General features: G+C 42.8%; 1 protein-coding gene across 7 annotated transcripts in view; it reads left to right on the top strand.

The window, feature by feature from the left end:
- Positions 1-1213: 1213 nt before the first annotated feature.
- Positions 1214-19683, top strand: part of ppip5k1a (diphosphoinositol pentakisphosphate kinase 1a) — a 31199-nt gene continuing 12729 nt past the window's right edge. For all 7 annotated transcript variants that reach the window (XM_084001668.1, XM_084001666.1, XM_084001664.1 and 4 more), the window contains exons 1-25: positions 1214-1293; positions 5135-5669; positions 7101-7296; positions 8677-8767; positions 8884-8969; positions 9472-9626; positions 10075-10176; positions 10512-10673; positions 10782-10903; positions 11008-11109; positions 11263-11349; positions 11429-11504; positions 11649-11758; positions 12832-12917; positions 13029-13154; positions 14361-14482; positions 14722-14904; positions 15805-15946; positions 16684-16907; positions 17342-17469; positions 17615-17729; positions 17826-17933; positions 18772-18900; positions 18993-19133; positions 19363-19456. In XM_084001668.1, coding sequence (XP_083857794.1) covers positions 5526-5669; positions 7101-7296; positions 8677-8767; positions 8884-8969; positions 9472-9626; positions 10075-10176; positions 10512-10673; positions 10782-10903; positions 11008-11109; positions 11263-11349; positions 11429-11504; positions 11649-11758; positions 12832-12917; positions 13029-13154; positions 14361-14482; positions 14722-14904; positions 15805-15946; positions 16684-16907; positions 17342-17469; positions 17615-17729; positions 17826-17933; positions 18772-18900; positions 18993-19133; positions 19363-19456 — 3031 coding nt within the window. In that variant the 5' untranslated portion in view covers positions 1214-1293; positions 5135-5525. The remainder of the gene's footprint in view (positions 1294-5134; positions 5670-7100; positions 7297-8676; positions 8768-8883; positions 8970-9471; positions 9627-10074; positions 10177-10511; positions 10674-10781; positions 10904-11007; positions 11110-11262; positions 11350-11428; positions 11505-11648; positions 11759-12831; positions 12918-13028; positions 13155-14360; positions 14483-14721; positions 14905-15804; positions 15947-16683; positions 16908-17341; positions 17470-17614; positions 17730-17825; positions 17934-18771; positions 18901-18992; positions 19134-19362; positions 19457-19683) is intronic.

Genomic DNA, 19683 nt, shown 5'->3' with positions numbered 1-19683 from the left:
TTTAGATTCATCTGACTGAGAACCCTAAGCTACCTGTTCACCTCATACACCACAATCTATACTGTCCCATGTACAGTATAGGCTAAAAGCCCAGGTGACAAGACAAACACCACATGTCCAGGTAGTCCAGTTTTAGGGCCAATTGGAGCTTATTATTTCAACAAAATGCAGAGAGGTAAAACTTTTTATTTTCATCCTGACAATATTTGTAGAAGTGGGTGTGTCTTCTCTTCTCCATGTTTAGTGTGATTATAGAAGAGCCCTGTTTGCTCTCTGTTCACTTAGGCCTACAAAATACTCTTTTCATGAGCAGCATAGTGGCCCACTGTGACCCTATGAAGTGTACAGCAGCAACAGCCCCAGCTGGCCCGCACACAGGTATGTCATGGACAGGGTGGCGGCCAGGAGGCTTAGAGACATGCTGACGTCAGTGTTGACTCTTACATCAACGGCAGCAGCACGTTGGCGGTTTACTGAAGGAGCCGTCTTTTTGGAAAAATGCTGAGTTTTGGGAGGAGTTGGGTTTATACAGCACAGTGGGATCACTGAAGTTTGCCTACCCTGGTGGCTGCATGAGCAACAGTAATGATTGTGGTAGCCTATCAGAAATGAAACACATAAAGTACAACAACAACAGATGCAATGCTACTTGTGGGCTTACACCCATTTGGCAGTTTCATTGGTGATGAGAACAAAACCTCCATTATATCATTTAAATATATAATGGTACCTTTGTGCTGTTTTTTGTTGTTGTTGTTGTTGCAATCATAGGCCTACATCTGCAGTTGTTTTGGGCCCTTATCCACCCTAAGTTAGAGCAGGTGTATGCATGGAAATGTGCATATGTGAAGGATAATGTAGGCTAATTCAGAAAACTCTAGGCCCGTCCTGTTATTGATAACCGTCGTTGTGCTGTGTGGCAGCACTCTAAAAGGTAGGAGCATAGACTGTAAAAAGGGTAGGAGTTGTTGTTTATCTCACACCGCCGTTTCCCTCCCGCTAGTCTCAACCATGGATGTATTATATTAAGGTCTCAACGCTGCCTTTAGAGGGCGCCAGAGCTCTTCCGCTGCGAGATTCATCTACCCCCAGATCTGGCTGAGGTCGCTGTTTATTGGCTGGTTGGATTGTTGGGCCACGCCCTTTTACGATGGTTCGCTTCTCCTATTGGTTGATTTAGACGTCCGTCGTCAGTGCGTCAAACCTGAAAAAATTAAGATTGGTTTCACAGGCAAACTGTCAGGAGTAAAGGAAGCAGGCTGATGGCAGCGACTGAATCCCTCCAGCTACTCTGTGAGTTCACGATTAAATGTCTCTCTCTAGTCGAGAAAATAAGGTCGAGCGCCTACGGTCTAAAGCCTTAATGTGAATAACAGCACAGATATGTAGTGTTCGTCCCAAATGCAGGCCCTGAAAGACCTGTCTCCATAGCTTGGATACGAGTTAGCTGAATGCTAACAGAGGCTAATACCAGCTAAATTTGCTCTACGCTGCTGGTTGCTAACGGTTATTTCATCGCCAAGTGACGACGTAGTGACGTGGAGATTGGTTTTACACACTAACATCAAGTTGAATTATCTTAATTTCGTGGTTCAAGCTTGTAACGTTACTGTGTCTCCGTCTTCGTAATTTGACGTCCCTTCCCTTGGCCATAATATTGGACATAACATCAGCCAAGTGTAACTGCAGAGTAGTAACGTTAATGTAGCGGTAACGACAGACGTTAGTGTCAGCTGCAGGTCATCGTCAGCTGATTGATTTGATTTTGAGTCAGTGTAACTTAACGTCCCGCCTCGTGTGTTGAATTCCCGTGGTTAAACCTGTCCAGCAGAGACATCAGGTGCCGCTCTTGTTTTTCTGAGAATAGCTGACACCAGTGAGCTAGTGCAGCTGAGGTGTGTTGCTTTTCGTCCACCCAGTCGATGTAATAGCGTCTACAGACTGAATACAATACGCATGCACTCGTCCTAACATGCAAAGGTGCTAGCCAACGTACCGGTAAATAGAAAGAAAAAAGAGGGGGAGAAAGAATGCCATGAAAAGATGTTTAGTTTCCTGCTTCCCCAGTCTTCCCCAGTGCACCTGCAGACGGTTGTTCAGATACTTGGCAGGCAAGTTGTTGCAGCATCTTGGAAACCTGCCAGTGCCACAGGTCTTCTGAGGATTTAGGCTGTCTCGGCGTCTCCTGGCTCTTCATGTGATCACAGACTGATTGGACGATGCATGTCGAGGTCGCGGCTTTGTAAGGGTCCAGACCATCTGTTACAGGACTCAATGTTCAGACACCTCCCTGATGGTGTTGTGCAAATAATATTAACATTGTTGAGAAACTTGCATTAAAGATCAATCAGTCATTTGATTTAAACACCTCAAATAATCAGACAGTGAATGAATAAAAAAATGCAAACTTGAACCTAGTTCAAATTTTACCGTTTATTTAAGTATTAGTTTCTCCACAGTTTTTCTCCAGTAGTTTACTTGAGTAGATGGTACAGATACTATTTTCTAATTGCCTCCTGCATGCAACTCATGTACGGTAGTCTAATTGTTGAACTCTGTATTCATTCTGCTGAGTCAAGTAGACAAATGCAAAGACAGAGCTTAGAAATTCTTATCAGCCATTTTGCAAGAAAAGGGAGTATTCATCGCTAAAGAATAGAGATAGGTGGTATGTAGAAATCAAGATTTTGCAATAAATCAACACCCAAACTCCCACTTCACTCTATTAATAAAAGTCTATTTAGGCAGCAACATTTCGTCACTGTTGGTATTTGATATTCTCTCTAAAGTTTGAGTACAAAAGGCTCTGACAGTCATGAATAAGATGATAAATAGTTTTATTGAAATGAATCCTGACTCCTGGCACAGATTCAGGCTCCAGTGGAGCAGATCCGGGTGCTCTGCAGTAGATCTATGAGTCTGGCCCGGCAAGGAGGCCTGAGCCATCGGGTTCAAGGTGGGGTAGAGGTGGGATAAAGTGGAGAGAGGTGAAAGAGAGAACCAAAATCACAGGCAGTAATTACATGGACGAAACACTTAGAGAGCAAAAACGAGAGAGAAGAGGCTAAACACGAGTGAAATGTCGGCTTTTCTCTCTCTCATTGTTAAACTATGGTACTCTTCCACTTGGAAGTACTCAGTGGATTAAATGAATGTTGTTGTTGCAGTCCTCCTAAATGGTATGGTATCTGATGAATAGTTGTAGTTTCCTCTTGGCAAACTTCCACGTTCTTTTAGGTTTATTAAAATCCTCCCTGGAGTGTGTCAAGGTCAACAATAACATGTCATATTTTTTTTTCATTGCTGCATAAAATGGATTCGCAGGCTTTTCTCCCCACAACAGACTTACATGTACGTAGCATGAAATGTAAACTGCATGGCCGGTCGCCTCAAGTCCCATAAAATAAAGAGGACACGACCTCTGTGTCCACACTGGGAGCTGTGGGCCTGTTTGCATCTTGAGCAAGCAGGTGTAAAAGAGGAGATTAACTGTTATGCTCAAGCTCTGAAACACTAATCCACTTAGGCATGGAAAGAGTTTATTTTGAATCAACCCAGCACCAAAATGGGTGTGAGAATGAGTTTCTGTACCAGGCAGCAGGTAAACATTAATACAATGGGTATACTTACCATTACTTCTAATGCATGTGCACCCATTCAACAACAACATCAAGGTATTATACTTGAGTAATAACTATGCTAAATGGAAAAATTAAATCACAAATTATTTATTTAACTGTGAAAAACAGCAGTTATTTTTTCCCCACATATCCTCTTTCACCCTTTTAATGACACTTTGGTGGTGCAAGACACCATAAGGCATAATTAAGGAAAGGGCTCTAATTATTAACTAATGATTGTTTTCATTTGAGAGGCCTGAAACAGTTAATTTTGGCATGTTTGTGGAGGAAAATTACTTTCTGTCTTATTATAACAAATCAGTTATTTATTATAGTCATTTCAGACCCAAGTTAATGTATTACCCACATTGTTTACTGTTATGGTTACTGTACATTTGGATCCCAGGAGGATTAGCTGAGCACTGAGTTTTTAGGTCAGGGGGACTTTAAATAAACAATCAAAATGTGTGGAGGAAACTTGGCCTTATTTGTGTTCCCTCAGCTTGAGATCCCAAAAAGCTTTGGGCAGTTATTAGGTTGTTTATTATCTCACATGGACCCAGTCTTGGCTGCTGATGCTAAAAACAATATTTTCCACTGTAAATAGTTGTTCCTGGCCCTTGAGTGACTCAGCCTAATGAAGTTAAGTGTTAGTTGTTCAGATGCCTGTGAGAGCAGCGATTATTTGTGGTTTTTCTACAGTACAACTTGTCCTGCCACCATAACTGACTAGTGTTAGTGGCGATGCAGATGAGAGCTGATGCAGCGTCAGGGTTAAACGGGTTGTAACAGTAGAGTAAGTGCTGCAGTAATTATTGCTCAAGGCTCAGCACAAGGCCACTTCTGCTTAAAGGAATGGCGTAGTGGCGGCTGACATGTGCCATGTTGGACATGGTGTTCTTTTAACCACACAGGTCAACATAATGGAATTGAATTGGAAAGAAACCAAGAGTTGTGTTTATTTGTTTCATTGTGTAATCTACAACAAGGGATTATTTTCATATCTGTAATCTTTTGTGTTTTTTTTTTTAGAATTCATCGCTTACAATTTTTGTGTCTGTAGGTTAGAAAATGTCGAAATGGCTTTTCCAACAGTCTAATTTGAAGACTTTAATAGTTTAGTTTGTCCAACCAAGACACTCTCGCAAATATTTGACATTCTTAAAGAATGACAAAAACAGATATCAAAATAGTTGGTTGATTGACAAATGAATTAATTAACAAATTGTTGCAGTTCTCATTTTTTTCACCCAAAGCAGAGAGATGTTAGGACATTTTTAGCATTACTGCAAAGTAGAAGAAAATCTTAGTGTGACATTTGTCACAAATTAACTGTTATACAGAATGTTTCGAACCAACATCCACAACAAAAACTGTGATCAATAGTGAAAAACATAATATTTAAACGAGGAATTTGTATTTACAGACACTGAGTCTGAAAATATTGTGTGACAAGTCTGGTATAATGCAAATGAAATGCATGAATGACGTTGGATGTTTTCTTTCTCTTGTAGGACTCTTGCTACAAATGGAGGAAAGGACTGTCATCAGATAATTGGAGCTTCAGGCTCCAAGTTGCTGAAGGCTTGTCAGAAACCCAAGCTGTCATATGAGATGTGAATTTGGTGAATGAAGAATGAGGAACATGAGTAACGACGTCATTGCAGACGACTGACCAGCTCCATTATTTCTCACATATCCTCTTCTGCTTGAGCCCTGCTCATCTCGTCTCATCCTGCTCGTCTACCTCACACACCTTCACCAATTGGCTCTGCTGTCCGCCCCAGACAGAGTGGACCCGTCCCTTTCCCCAGGCCTCGTGCCGTCCCATCAGCGGCCCGCTCCGGCGGTGGTTTGGTGTAAGATGGCGCGGTGGGATGCTGAGGGCAGCCGCGGAGGACTGTGATGTCAGAGCCCAACAGCCCGGGCGAGAGCCGGCGTGGCGCTCCCAGATTCTTCGTGGGCTGCGAGGACGATGAGAGCGAGGTCCTGGAGGACAGCATGAGGACAGACATGGAGCTGTATGAGGACGATGAAGACACAGACTCGGTGGGAGGCTGTTGTCATTGTCATTCCATGTGACCTCTTAACTAGACTTTGCTCAGCCTTGCTCCACGTAGATTGACCAAGTAGTCATCAGTAGAGGGCTTTCAGTTAACGCTATAACAGAGAAACACAACTGTGTTCTTGACAACCAGGGCCCAAGGTGTCATGTTTTTGGGTTGAACTTTTATTGTTCTGTCCAATTCTTGTGAATTCTGGTGTGTCTTTTGATTCTCAGTCAATAGAGGGTATGCACATGACGTCACGGTACTCGGAAGTCGCTGTGGAACGTCCACTGGGTGGCAAAAAGACGAGTGGCAGAGCCGCCAAAGTTTAAAAACGAGCAAGTAACGAAGCGATTTTCTCTGAGCCCACACAAGTCTGACATGTCTAGCTTTGCCAGCATGTAAAGCATGCATAAACTAACAGAGCTGCTAAAAATCTTGAGGATACGTCTCACTCTGACCGAGTTACATTCAAGAACCTGTTCTCAATGACGGAAAGTAAATTCACTGGAGTGGTCATTTTTTTCGATCGATCAGCTGTGTTTACAGTTTCAGGTGTCATAGTTCTGATGTTTAGACAGATAAATTAGTCCTCTAACACATCCTACAGTTTGACTGGTCAGAGTTTTTCCAGAATATAAGCAGCTCGGGTTTTAGTGTCGGGAGTCACGGTCAGGACGACAGTAACAGCTGTAATCTCGTCCCTCTGCACAGTAACAGCAACCTGTCAGTCACTCTGCAACTGTACCGCGGTCACACTGCGTGTTACAGGAAGTGTCCGTGGAGCAGACGGTTTTGGGGAGCTGGTTGTCGATTCCTTTTGACATCAATTTGTTTTAATATAAGATATTTTATCCAGTTTATGAGTCCACCGCTATCCGCCAGCATGTTGAGGGACGCTTGTTTTGCCACTCAGTCCGATCGAATGGGGCGTTGGCGAGGGCAACGTGACGTAAACGCATACCCTCTATATTCACTTGAACTTGAGGATCAACTGGTTAAAGTGTGAATGTCAACCCATGATTTCCTTTACCAATTCTGACACAGTTTAGCACAAATATCCAACAGGATAAGTGAAGTGATGAAGTGTTAACATTTTATATCCAAAAGGTAAAAAGTCACAACTTCACTGTGACATCATCATAGGAATAGAAAAATGCCTTTGGCTACTTCTGAATACTGTAACTCAGGAAGGAGAATAATCCAGTTATAATTAGCAAGTTATATTATATTTGGGTTAGTTATATTTAAATCAGATTGAAAATCTACAACAGTGTGGATGGTCTAAGAAAGTCAGAGATACAGCAGTACAAAGTCTAGCCATCTTTATGTTCTGTCCTCGTATGAAGAACAAAGCTACCATTGTTTGTATTTCTTCTACCCGCAGACAGATCATTAAATAGTCACTTTCCTTCCCCTCTCTTCTCTCCAGCCCCCGGAGCGACAGATCATGGTGGGGATCTGCTGCATGATGAAGAAGTCCAAGTCCAAGCCAATGACCCAGATCCTGGAGAGGCTGTGCAGGTTTGAGTACATCACTGTGGTCATCTTCCCAGAGGACGTCATCCTCAACGAGCCTGTGGACAGATGGCCTCTGTGTGACTGCCTCATCTCCTTTCACTCTAAGGGTACAGCACACACACAAATGCATACCTGACACCACGTCGTGACATACAGCGAGCGTGCGAAACGGCGACGAAAACTCGCGCGAAGGTGTCCTGATAGGCAGCGTGACGATTTTGTCACAAGTATATTCTATTGGTTCAGAATCCAAACCAATCAAATTATCGAGGGACGTACACAAACTTGCGGCGCTATTTTGAGATTCCTGGCATTTCCTGGTTGCCGTTTTTCACATCTTGGAGTGTTTTTTTAATTGTATTCGTCTCATATGCTCCTCTCTCTGATAACTTGCTTGTCAACAGAAAGCAGCGTGTACTTTTTTCAGCCAATAAGAAGTGTTTAGGGGCGGGACACCACCGCGAAATGTCGTCCAGATAGAGACAGAGTGAGCGATTTTTTCAGGGTTGAGCGACATCGTTGGACGGAGCGATATCGCTCGCGGCACGTCAGGACAGGCTGATTGAAAAGTATGCATTCTAATCACTTTTCCTCGCTCGCTCGCGTCACTGTCGTGTTGCTGTATGTCAGGACAGGGTGTGAGAATACAGTGTTTCGCCTATGTTTTTTTAGTAGTAGTAGCAGTAGGCCGGTCCTCACAAATCCTCCTCCAACCAGCCACTACTAAGTGAATGTAGGGGAAACACTGGAGTGACAATACACTCATTGTGTTTAAGAGGAAATAAATACATTTCACAGATGCATGTTACTTGTTCTGTTTATAGCCTGAGTGGTCATGTGGGCATCTTATCAGACACCCAATCATTTACCCACTAAATAGAGTATCTGTCTTGTAATACAGTGCTAGCATTATGTGTAGTCCAGTTTTAGTCTGTCGAACTCTGTGGGAGTGTCTCAAGTGTTTCTCTTTTCTCTAATAATGTCTCATTAGCCAGATCTCTTAAAGGACAATTCCAGGCAAATTTAACCAGGGGCTGTAGATTTTCTTTTTAATGTCTCCTGTTTAGGCAGTAGTTTTGTCTGCCCCTGCATCGCCACAATGGCGTTTAATGGGAGCGAACTATCTTAGGCTGTTTACATCCCACAAAACCACTCCCCCCCCCCCCCCCCCCCCCCCCAGACAACGTCAGATGACTATTCAAACATATACCGAGGGGTTTGTTTACTTCAAGAAAGCCGACATGTTTGCTGTAGCTGTAATACAAAGTCTCACGAGAGAGTCAAGTTGCGCGCTCAGTATGTTTACAGGTCGTCTGAAGCTCCTGTTTGTTTTATCAACAAAGGAATATCAATTCGGAGGAACTACGTTTTCGTAGCAGTAAGAGTAAATCTGGATATTGTTTATTCTGCTTGTAAACAAGTGCATCAATCAGTCATCATCGTCTATGAGCTTAATTTACTGAAATGTTTCTATGCATGTAAACTAGGCTTCCCGCTGGATAAAGCAGTGAGCTACGCCAAGCTGAGAAACCCTCTGCTCATCAATGACCTGAACATGCAGTACTACATACAGGACAGGTAATCCCACCTACCTAAAATTAATGTTATAGTATTATTTGGAATTATACATTCCAAGCAAAGTGAGGCAATCATATTTTCCTGATTAATGTCATTTTATTTATAATTTTGAATAGGAGAGAGGTGTATCGCATCCTGCAGGAGGAGGGGATTGATCTGCCACGCTATGCTGTGCTGAACCGAGACCCAGATAAACCAGATGGTCAGTCTACACAAGTCACCCCTTATTGATGTATCGCTTTACGTTGCTAACTTAACATGGGGAAAAGACAATACAGTGTCAAGCATTCACTCCACACAGCTTAGAGCGTCTGTCCATGCAGCATCTCAAGGCCATTAATTTTAAGAGTGCATTGGTTTTATTTCAGCTTGTGGATAAAAATAGAATCAAATGTGAAGCAGTTGCAAGTGTCCCATACTTAAGTGCTGTGATATGATGGGTCTGGCATTCAAATGCTGTTTTTACACAGTGACGTATGAGACAGTCCCTGGACTGATGAGCGATCATATGTTTTACGTCCCTAATGACTGTTTTAAAACAACCAATGAACTTTGAACACATGGTTTAGAGTGCAGAGCTGCTTCACAGGGCTCAAGTGTAAACACTGAGGGGTCAAATGTCTCCATAAATTATCAGTGGCACTAAAAAAAAGAGGCTTCCTGGCAAACATGAATATAATATTTCCTGTATGTGTGTGTCTCAGAATGCAACCTGGTGGAAGGGGAGGACCACGTGGAGGTGAACGGAGAGATATTCCAGAAGCCTTTTGTGGAGAAACCTGTCTGCGCTGAGGACCACAATGTCTACATCTACTACCCCACCTCTGCTGGTGGTGGCAGTCAGCGCCTCTTCAGAAAGGTCCCTCCTTTGATCCCTATAGTTTTCTTTTGTCTGTTTTTTTTCTGTGGATAAGTCCTGACCAAAACACTTCTCCAGCTGAATGATACAAAATCCACCGCAAGTTAAAATGGAACAAACCCAACCTCCCTGTGTTCCCAATCAAAGAGTCCTTGTGTGTCTGAAGTAACAGCTCTCATGTTATATTTGGAAAGTGTTACAGGCCCACGGCTGTTCTTGACATTTCGAATGTGCACCTCTCTTTTATCTGTTTAGTAATAATGGCAACTGTTAATCAACTGAACTGTCTGAAACAAACCTGCACCACTTCATAGCTTCTCTTGTGATGGTGCATGACACTATTTCTGTGCCAGGGGAAAAGCATTAATGATAAATCAGGCTCACAGTTGTCAAACATAGACCTGCAACCTTTAATTCAGAGTGTAATGGTGCTCTATGACTTTTGTAGATTGGGAGTCGGAGCAGTGTGTACTCACCGGAGAGCAGTGTGAGGAAGACGGGCTCTTACATCTATGAGGAGTTCATGCCGACAGATGGCACCGATGTTAAGGTAGAGTATTGATTAATTGATTATTATGAAAGGACACTGCTGTAACTCATTTCTGAAATGCAATATGAGACACTTGAAAGAGACATAATGTGTTGGTTGTGGTTCAGGAAAACATTTGTTTTTCGCCAGTAGACAGTGTTTTATACTTGTGGAGCCAGTGGTCTAGGCCAGATGAATAACAACTACATTACAGCAACATGAACCTATATGGTTGTAATTGTATCAGAGAGTGTCCTGTGTTTCTGTGTAAGGTGTGGTGATATAGTTCAGTTCAACCTGTAGGATGAACTTTTAAAATACATGACTGTGACTGAGAGGATGTTTGGTGGCCTCAGGTGTACACTGTGGGGCCAGACTATGCTCATGCTGAGGCCCGGAAGTCTCCTGCTCTGGACGGGAAGGTAGAGAGAGACAGCGAGGGCAAGGAGGTCCGCTACCCAGTCATGCTTTCAGCCATGGAGAAACTAGTGGCCCGTAAGGTTTGCTTGGCATTCAAGGTAAGAAAAGGCATGTTAATGTAGTGTAGTTATTCTTTCATTGTGGACTGATACTGTTGCACAGTTTGTCCACATCACTGACGGAAATGTTGTCCACTCTCAACGCAGCAAACTGTTTGTGGCTTTGACCTTCTCCGAGCCAATGGACACTCTTATGTGTGTGACGTCAACGGTTTCAGCTTTGTGAAGAACTCAATGAAGTACTATGATGACTGTGCCAAGATCCTGGGGTACCAGCTTCAGTTTTTGTCCACTTGACCAGTTCCTGCTGAGCTTGCCTTGATCAATCGATCACTGATTCTTTTTCCGTTTTTGTCTCTTTGTGGATCTTCAGGAACATTGTGATGCGTGAGCTGGCTCCTCAGTTTCAGATTCCTTGGTCCATCCCTACTGAGGCAGAGGACATCCCCATTGTTCCAACCACTTCAGGGACCATGTGAGTCATTACAGTAGAAAGTGAAAGACAGAAAAACTGTTCAAGCACAATGTATGTTTGTAGCTATAAGTTTTGTGATGGTACGTTTCTCAAGACACGTTTTCTCAAAAAAACAAAATTACTCAACTGTTTCCCCTAACACTTACTCTTCAGGATGGAGCTGCGCTGTGTCATTGCTGTCATTCGACATGGAGACAGAACACCTAAACAGAAGATGAAGATGGAAGTTCGCAACCCAATGTAAGCTTTACCCTCCTCTACTGCAATTACAGAGTGAAGGCTTTCATTAGGTTAAATTATTCTTCAATTTGTCTTCCAGGTTCTTTGATCTGTTTGAAAAATACGGAGGATACAAAACGGGGAAACTAAAGCTGAAGAAGCCAAAACAATTGCAGGTAACAATACATCAGACTTATAACAGTTGTAGTATGTTTGTTTTAACTCTTAACTCACTTTACCTCCCAGTCTGTGTGTGACTAACTTTGTGTGAACAGCTGTATGTCCCTAGTAAGACGGCCTGTTGCTCTGACCCTCAACAGGAGGTGCTGGACATCACGCGGCAGTTGTTAGCAGAACTGGGACAGCACAATGACTGCGAGATAGAGGAGAAGAAATCAAAACTGGAGCAGCTGAAGACTGTTCTGGAAATGTAAGTGGGCAGGAAACTGGGTCACTTCATTAACCATTAGTGCCTCATTTTATATCTAGCTCATTAATTGACCCTTCGCTAAGCCCCGCCCCCCTTGGTTACTGTTGCTACACCGGTCAAGCTTTCACTCCTAGCCATGCTCTTGGCATAAGAAATGTAGAGTTTTCAGCAATATTGGCATCGATTTCAAAGGAAATATCAGCAAATTTCTGGATAAACTGTTCTGCGATATCAGAGAGAGGAAGTCACAACGATCATTCATAGTTTTCAGTGACGTGACTCGCACAGGAGGATAAAACATCTGTTCAACGACACGATTGGACTCTGTACAGAGCAGCAATAAGGGCTGTTCATTTTCCCGTCTTTCAACCCAGGAAGACTTAGGTCATCTCACTGATCATGAAAGATACGTTGTCAAACTGAACGTTTTTGGGGCGATTGTGAACCATATACAGCTCTCGCCGCTGTTTTTTCCCCCCACCGCTGTATCAGTCAGTGAAACAGCCCCTGCCTGAAAGCCCGGGTAAAAGCCTTAAAAGTACAGCTGTCATTTGGGAGGTGAACGTAGGGTTTCCCCCATATTTATAACACTTGCTCAAGTCTAAAGAAAAGTTAAAAACCTATACATTGGGTTAGTAGAGTTATCTGGAACTCTCTTATGTTCCAAAAGAGTTTGACTGTGTTTGCATTTGGCCTCCATCTACAGTATGCTAATGAAAAACATGTTTTAAAAGGTCGCCCTCTGACATATGAAACTACACGATCATCTGTTGTGTTGTGGCCCCAGTGTGTATCCTGTATCTGTACACGGAGGAATTACGGATAATGTGAAACATTATTTCAGCAGGAATTGTACAAGGAATATACAACTTGCATTATACACTGTGGAAAAAAATAATTGGAGCTGAATATGGCAGATGCTGGTCCTGTTTCTACAGTAATCAAAGCTACACTGTTTGCAATCAACCTAGACGAATTAATGGCTGACCCAAAGGAGAAAAACGTGTATTCATAAAAAGTTTTTCTTTTTTTAAATAGTTCTGGGTTTGTTTTATTTTCTAATCCCAATAAAGGTATGGCCACTTCTCGGGGATCAACAGAAAAGTACAACTAACTTACCTGCCCCATGGGCAGCCCAAAACCTCCAGTGAAGAAGAAGGTAGGAAGATATAAGGCAATGCTTTCATCATCTACTCATTAGTAAGTTGCCAAACTCAAGCTGGTCGAAAAAACCTGAGGTCAATGCTGAGAACCTTGATTTGGTTTTCAGACACGCGTAAAGAGGGCCCATCTCTGCTGCTGGTGCTGAAGTGGGGTGGGGAGCTGACTCCTGCCGGCAGAGTGCAGGCTGAGGAGCTGGGGAGGGCCTTCCGCTGCATGTACCCAGGAGGACAAGGTGAGACAGAGTGTTTTCCTTCTGATATAATGTGATTTAGTTTTCCTCATAATTCCTCCTGCTGTTTGCTGTCACCTGCATGTCTGGATCGTATTAGTATTAAGTTACAGAGGCTGGACAGTGAGTCACCTTGTGTGAGCGTCAACATGGCAGAGTTTTTTAAGGACATTGGCAGGTGTCCATATGTCTGTGGACAGACTTTGTCAAAGCTATAGCATTACCTTGAAAGATACAGCCATGAGTTTGAAGATGGGTGAGCTCTCATCCCAGAGTGCTCAGTAGTCTAGTAGTAGTATATAGTAATGTTTAATTAATTACGTTTTGTCGAGCAAACTGATATAATGCACGGGCACTCACTTTTGATGGGGAAATAAACCTCTGTATAAAACAAAGATCTGTTTACAAGTGTCAGCCAGCCACATATTCTAAAAAATCTGAAGCAGAAAAACATATACAGACTCAAAACCACTGTTCTCACTCCTGTTGTTATAAAGAGGCCCTGGCTTCATGTTTTAGTGACTTTGAATTGCTTATTTTGCCACCACAGTGAACAGTCACTGATCCATTTAAGGTCAGAGTGAGAGACAAGAGGAGGGATACCAAAAGTGGGTCAAAAAGACCATTATACTACGTGTTTTTAGTCTTGAGATTATATAAACAAGCTAATCTGGTTTAACTCACTTCTAATAGGTGTGCACATATCATAGATCAGAGATATGGCTCTGAACAAAGTAAATAAAGTTCAAGAGTGACAAATTGAACCCCAGCTTCAAAGAAAATGGGAACAAAACCAAGGGAATATGAGGATTGAAAGGTGCATTCATCTTCTTACACAAAGGTTGTTGAGGCACCGAGAACATGAGATGTTAGGACTGAGACATAAACAAAGAAAACTTGGAGCAGGAAAGAGACTCTCTTCAATAAGGCAAGGCAAACAATCACAGGACATTCAGAGTGGCAGTTGGAGTACGGAGAATTCAGCCAGCTCTTGTGCAAAGTGTTTTATAAAAGATCCCTGCTTGGGGTCAGTGAATGCCAAGGCTGTGACGTCATGTTGCAAACTCTGTGCTTATTACTCACAAAAATGCCCTTTTGACACATCTTCTGAAGTTTGTCTTTGCAGCAGGTTATGGTGAACTTCGAACCAGCGGTGTGAATGTCTGTTCATGCACTGATGCTGTTTTGTCGGTTCTGTCGTCTTGTTAGGAGACTACGCTGGATTTCCAGGCTGCGGGTTACTGAGGTTACACAGCACCTACAGACATGACCTGAAAATATACGCATCTGATGAAGGCAGGGTACAGATGACGGCTGCAGCTTTCGCAAAGGTATGAAGTTTAAAGCACCAGTCTAAAGCATGTTGTTTTTCAACTTTCACATGCAATTGTGACTTTGTCTGTGAATTTTTAGCTTGTTGCTCTCAGATAACAGTTGTAGACTTTTGTGTCTCTCTTCATGGAAAATTGCTCCTTTCTAGTTCATTTGTTTGATATGAAAGTATTGGCCTTACTTTGCCTCAAAGATGTTGCACGGATTACCATTTGTCTCTGTATGTCCATGCGAGCAGGGTTTGCTGGCTCTGGAGGGCGAACTGACACCCATCCTGGTGCAGATGGTAAAGAGTGCCAACATGAACGGGCTGCTCGACAACGACAGTGACTCGCTGAGCAGCTGCCAGCACCGTGTCAAGGCCAGGCTCCACGAGATTCTGCAAAAGGACAGGGACTTCACTGACGAGGACTACGACAGGGTGATTAGCTTAATGTGTTTACCACAGAGCTTCTGCAGTTTTCTGTTCTGTGAGGGCCTGATGGGAGGATGAGGAAACACTGAGAAGCACTGTTGTAAATCAGTAGAGCACATTTTGTGCACACATGAAGGTTTGCATCATGTGTCATGACCTGTTTTGTAGCTGGGGTTTTTTTCCAGCGTCTGTCTGCGACCTTTTGGATCAGTGCAATCATTTACAGACTGCAGCTGAGCAGAGCTTTCAGCCTGTACTTCACATTGAGGGATTGCGATTTACTTAAGTACTTAAAATTCAGCCTTAGACACAGCCACAGTCTGTTAATGAGTCAATCATGCTGATAGATAATCACTATGTTTTGTTCAAAATCCCAGCAGGTTGATGTGACAACATACAGTGTCATACAAAAGTGGAGCTGTCCACAGGGCAGTAAGTCCTATGGTTGTGGTTAAACTTAGCTGCACACGTTTGTTTGCGTGTTAAGAATCAAACTCCCTACCGAACTGTGGCTTTAAATAGTAATCAATTCTCATTTCTCCACTCAACCAATTCAAGAATGTTTTGGGGTAAATTCTTCCCATAGTTGGACCCAGCAAATGATATGTAGAGACAGGTGGTTGCTTTTCAACTGTGGTGCCTAATTGTCTGAGCCCACACATCCTTTGATCATTCAGAGGATTACTAACCTGTCAGAGAGCAGAGGGGATTTTATTTCTTCAGCTAACAGTTTTCAGAAACATTATGCACCTTTATTTTGTTGTGTTGAAGCCAATGACAAAGCCTCAAAGATTAGTCAGGTTTAACAACCCACAGCTTTTGGTGTCTTTGAAATGTGAATGTAATCACTATTCATCTGTTCTGCCTAATTGTCTTTGTCTTTCTTTTTTCTTTGTGTGGAAACAGCTGGCCCCAAACTGTAGTGCCTCTCTGGTGAATTCAATGAAGATAGTTCAGAACCCAGTGGCTACATGTGACCAGGTCTATGCCCTCATCCAGAGCCTCACCTCCCAGATTCGCAAAAGAATGGAGGACCCTAAGTCAGCTGGTGAGCAAACTCCTCTAGAAGGATGTCAAGGGCTAAAACTTTTTATTTTTGATTTACCACATATTTCCTGCGAGTTTGTGCAACAACAAGCAATCCAAATTTATTGGATCGATTGTCATGATAATTAGTACAGACAATAATTTCCACTCTGAATGATCAAATCCCCTTTGACATGGGCGTTGCACCCGTGGGGGACTTTTACAGCAAGGGGATTTCACCTTTTTCGTGCACGTCCGGGCGCACAGCTCCACAGACCTGTCTGTCCCGTTGTGTCCCGGTGCTCGCTCGGGCAGGTTTACCTACTGTTTCCCACGCAACTGTGCCCCGTTTGAAAGGTGAAGGAAGCCCTGTGTGGAGAGACGTTGCCTCCAATATGTAGAATGTGTATTATACTGTAGAAGAGAAACACACATTCCAGGTCAGAACAGACGTGTCCTGTAATTTTCAGCCTCCTTTCATATTTAATAGAGGGGCAACAATGCTTGTAATATTCTCAGCTATCAAGATGTGCCCCTTTGGAGTCTATAATAATAATAATAAGACGAAGAAGAGTTGACTAATGCAGAGGGACTGACTGAAAAGACTACAGAGCAAGAAGAGCTCAAGTACACATACACACACAAATGACAAAATGTGGTGCTCACATGATAGCCCTGGAACAACCCCACATTTAAAACCACTGCTCCACCTCTGCCCTTTGGTATAACTGTTCTTCCTCTCTCTGACCTCCTCCTCAGACCTGCAGCTGTACCACAGCGAGACTTTGGAGCTGATGCTGCAGCGCTGGTCCAAACTTGAGAGAGATTTCCGAATGAAGAACGGTCGTTATGACATCAGTAAAATACCTGACATTTATGACTGTGTCAAATATGACGTCATTCACAACGCTACTCTCGGCCTCGAGGACACACTGGAGCTGTTCAGACTGTCTCGAGCTTTGGCTGACATCGTCATCCCACAGGTGAGAGAAAGGGAGGAAATGGAGGGAAGACAGGACAGGGGTTTCTAAAACAATCCAGAACGAGTTTAGAACTTGAAAGGTGCACAGTTATCAAAGTTACAACATTTACTTTCCCGAAAATAAATTTCCTAATTCACTTCACCTTTTACATCTAATAATAAAATGTGTGATTTTATGATTGCTTGCAGTGTGTGAATGTGTGTGTGAATGGGTGAATGTGATGTACTGTAAAGCGCTTTGGGTATCGTTCAGGTATAGTAAAGCGCTATATAAATACAAGACCATTTACCATTTACCATTTTGTGAAAAAAAAGATGATTTATCACCAGTTTCCATATGCTGTGATACAAGACATGTCAGAGGTATTACCAGTTCAGTTACTGTAGCTTTAGGAAACTTATTTTGAATCATTTTATTGTCTTTCTTCTCTGCAGGAATACGGCATAAATAAAGTGGAGAAATTGGACATAGCATACGCCTACTGTCTCCCACTGGTCAGAAAGATTCAGCTTGACCTGCAAAGGACCCATGAGGACGAATCTGTCAATAAACTACATCCTCTGTGAGTCTAGGATCATAACCCCAGGAGTACTATTCATTTACTACAAGCCTGTCTGTATAGAAAGACATGAAAAGCATCAAATACACAATGATGTAAAAAAAGAATACATTTTTAAACAGATTTGACTTTTGTGGCTTGCTCACAGGTACTCTCGTGGAGTGATGTCCCCTGGACGCCATGTGAGGACGCGTTTATATTTCACCAGTGAGAGTCATGTCCACTCACTGCTCAGCATTTTCCGCTACGGAGGTTTGCTCGATGTAAGGAAACAAACATGAGTCGTGTAGAACTGTGAATGTTTCTCAGATGGAGGAAACCGCTGAAGCTGAGGTTGTGTGTGTGAACTTGTATGACAGGAGGAGAAGGACCAGCAGTGGAAGCGTGCCATGGATTACCTCAGTGCTGTCTCTGAGCTCAACTACATGACTCAGATTGTCATCATGCTGTATGAAGACAACAACAAGGTAGTGTTTCGTGTTTGTCATTTGTATATAATTTTTACAGCTACATGGCAGGACCTGTATCGCCCAGTATATTCTGTCTGTTGGACTCATTGTATGTTTGTCAAGTATAAACTTGGCCATTTTATTTGATTTCATTCTTTGTGTAAATTGGAGGTTCAATGAATGAATGACTTAATGAAATCAGAGATAATCTAAATACATGTGACTTTTTATTAGTATTGAATTTAAAAACTTCATGATACCAACTGAAATATACCCATATCACCAATTGGATAAGATGATTAACACTCTTAGGATATGTTGTATTCAAGGTAAGTCAAATGTATTTTTATAAATAGAGAAATACATATACAGTACACAGACATACAAAACTGATATCTTATATCAAGTACAAGATTGAAATATAAAGTGAATTATTGTTGCTGCTTGCATGAACACAGAATATAATGATGAAAGATGTAAAATACTGAATAATGTATAATTCATTTCACTTTTTCACTTTTTAATAAATGTACAAAAAATGTTCTGCATTATCACAAAAAAATAAATTCAACATAAAGTGCATCTCACACTGGTTGTCACAGAACAACAGTGCGTTCTGGCACATGTCAAGTGCTGCTGCCCTCACCTATAGGAAGCTTCACACTGCTGTGCGTTGATGACAGGAGAATAGGAGACACTGCTGGAATTAGTGGTGGCAAGCTGTTTTGTCATGCTCAAATATAACAAATTGAAAATTATAAAAAAGTGAATGCCTGTGTACTTTATCTGTGTACTGTCAGTATTATACTAGAGATGATTAACTCGAGTTACACATTTGCTCTTGTCTCTCCTGAAGGACCTGACCTCTGAGGAGCGTTTCCATGTGGAACTTCACTTCAGCCCGGGCGTCAAAGGCGTCGAGGAGGAGGAGAACGCACCAACTGGCTTTGGCTTCAGGCCCGCTTCTGCAGAGGTGGCACGACAGGTATAAACACAACCAAACATACAGTACGCACACAGTGTCGTCGCTCTGCAGACAGCAGTGTGAATATTCCTGCTCTTTCCCTGCTCACTCAGAACGGGCAGAAACAGCCTGACCCCGGCAGTCTGGAGGACCTCTCGCGAGATGAGACAGACCGTGCTGTGCCACTGTCGGAGCCAATCACCATTCAGAGGAGGTCCCCACTCATACGCAATCACAAGACAGGATCTATGGAGGTGAGAGTCACAGACGGTGGAAAACGGTTTCAGTTGTGTATATCCTCAGTGTGTTTTATCGACACAGAGCCTCTCCTCTATGCCTCTTTGGTTTTGGACTTTCCTGTTTTCCAAGGTCATATTTCAGCAAAGTAGCAGCCATCAGTGGAAGCTGGTTTATGATATCAAATATGCTCAGGTTTCCTACCGCTAATCCTGTCTGTGTGTGTGTTTTATTTTTTTCCAACAGGTCCTGTCGGAGACATCATCCTCCAAAGTAGGCAGTTATCGCCTCTTCTCGCTCTGCTCACGTCAGTCCCCCGAGATGAAACAAAGTGGATTAGGTAGGTGTCATAATGACCTGTTGCCGTGGCAACTGTGTGTATAGATGACAGTGTGAAATGGCTCAGAGCGGAGAGGATGGCTGCAGGTTTCATTGGATGACTTTTGATCTGGAAGGACATCATTAAAGGAAATAATACACCATGAGGGCTGTTTGCACAGCACTGGATTAGCATGCAGGCAGCTGATCTTGTCATCATTTCTCCAGATAGAGATAAAGTGTACTTGT

This window comes from Trachurus trachurus, assembly GCF_905171665.1.
Source record: "Trachurus trachurus genome assembly, chromosome: 3".
In the NCBI taxonomy this organism is placed as follows: domain Eukaryota; kingdom Metazoa; phylum Chordata; class Actinopteri; order Carangiformes; family Carangidae; genus Trachurus; species Trachurus trachurus.
Note: the sequence above shows the minus strand (reverse complement) of the source record. Positions and strands in the feature narration are given on the sequence as shown.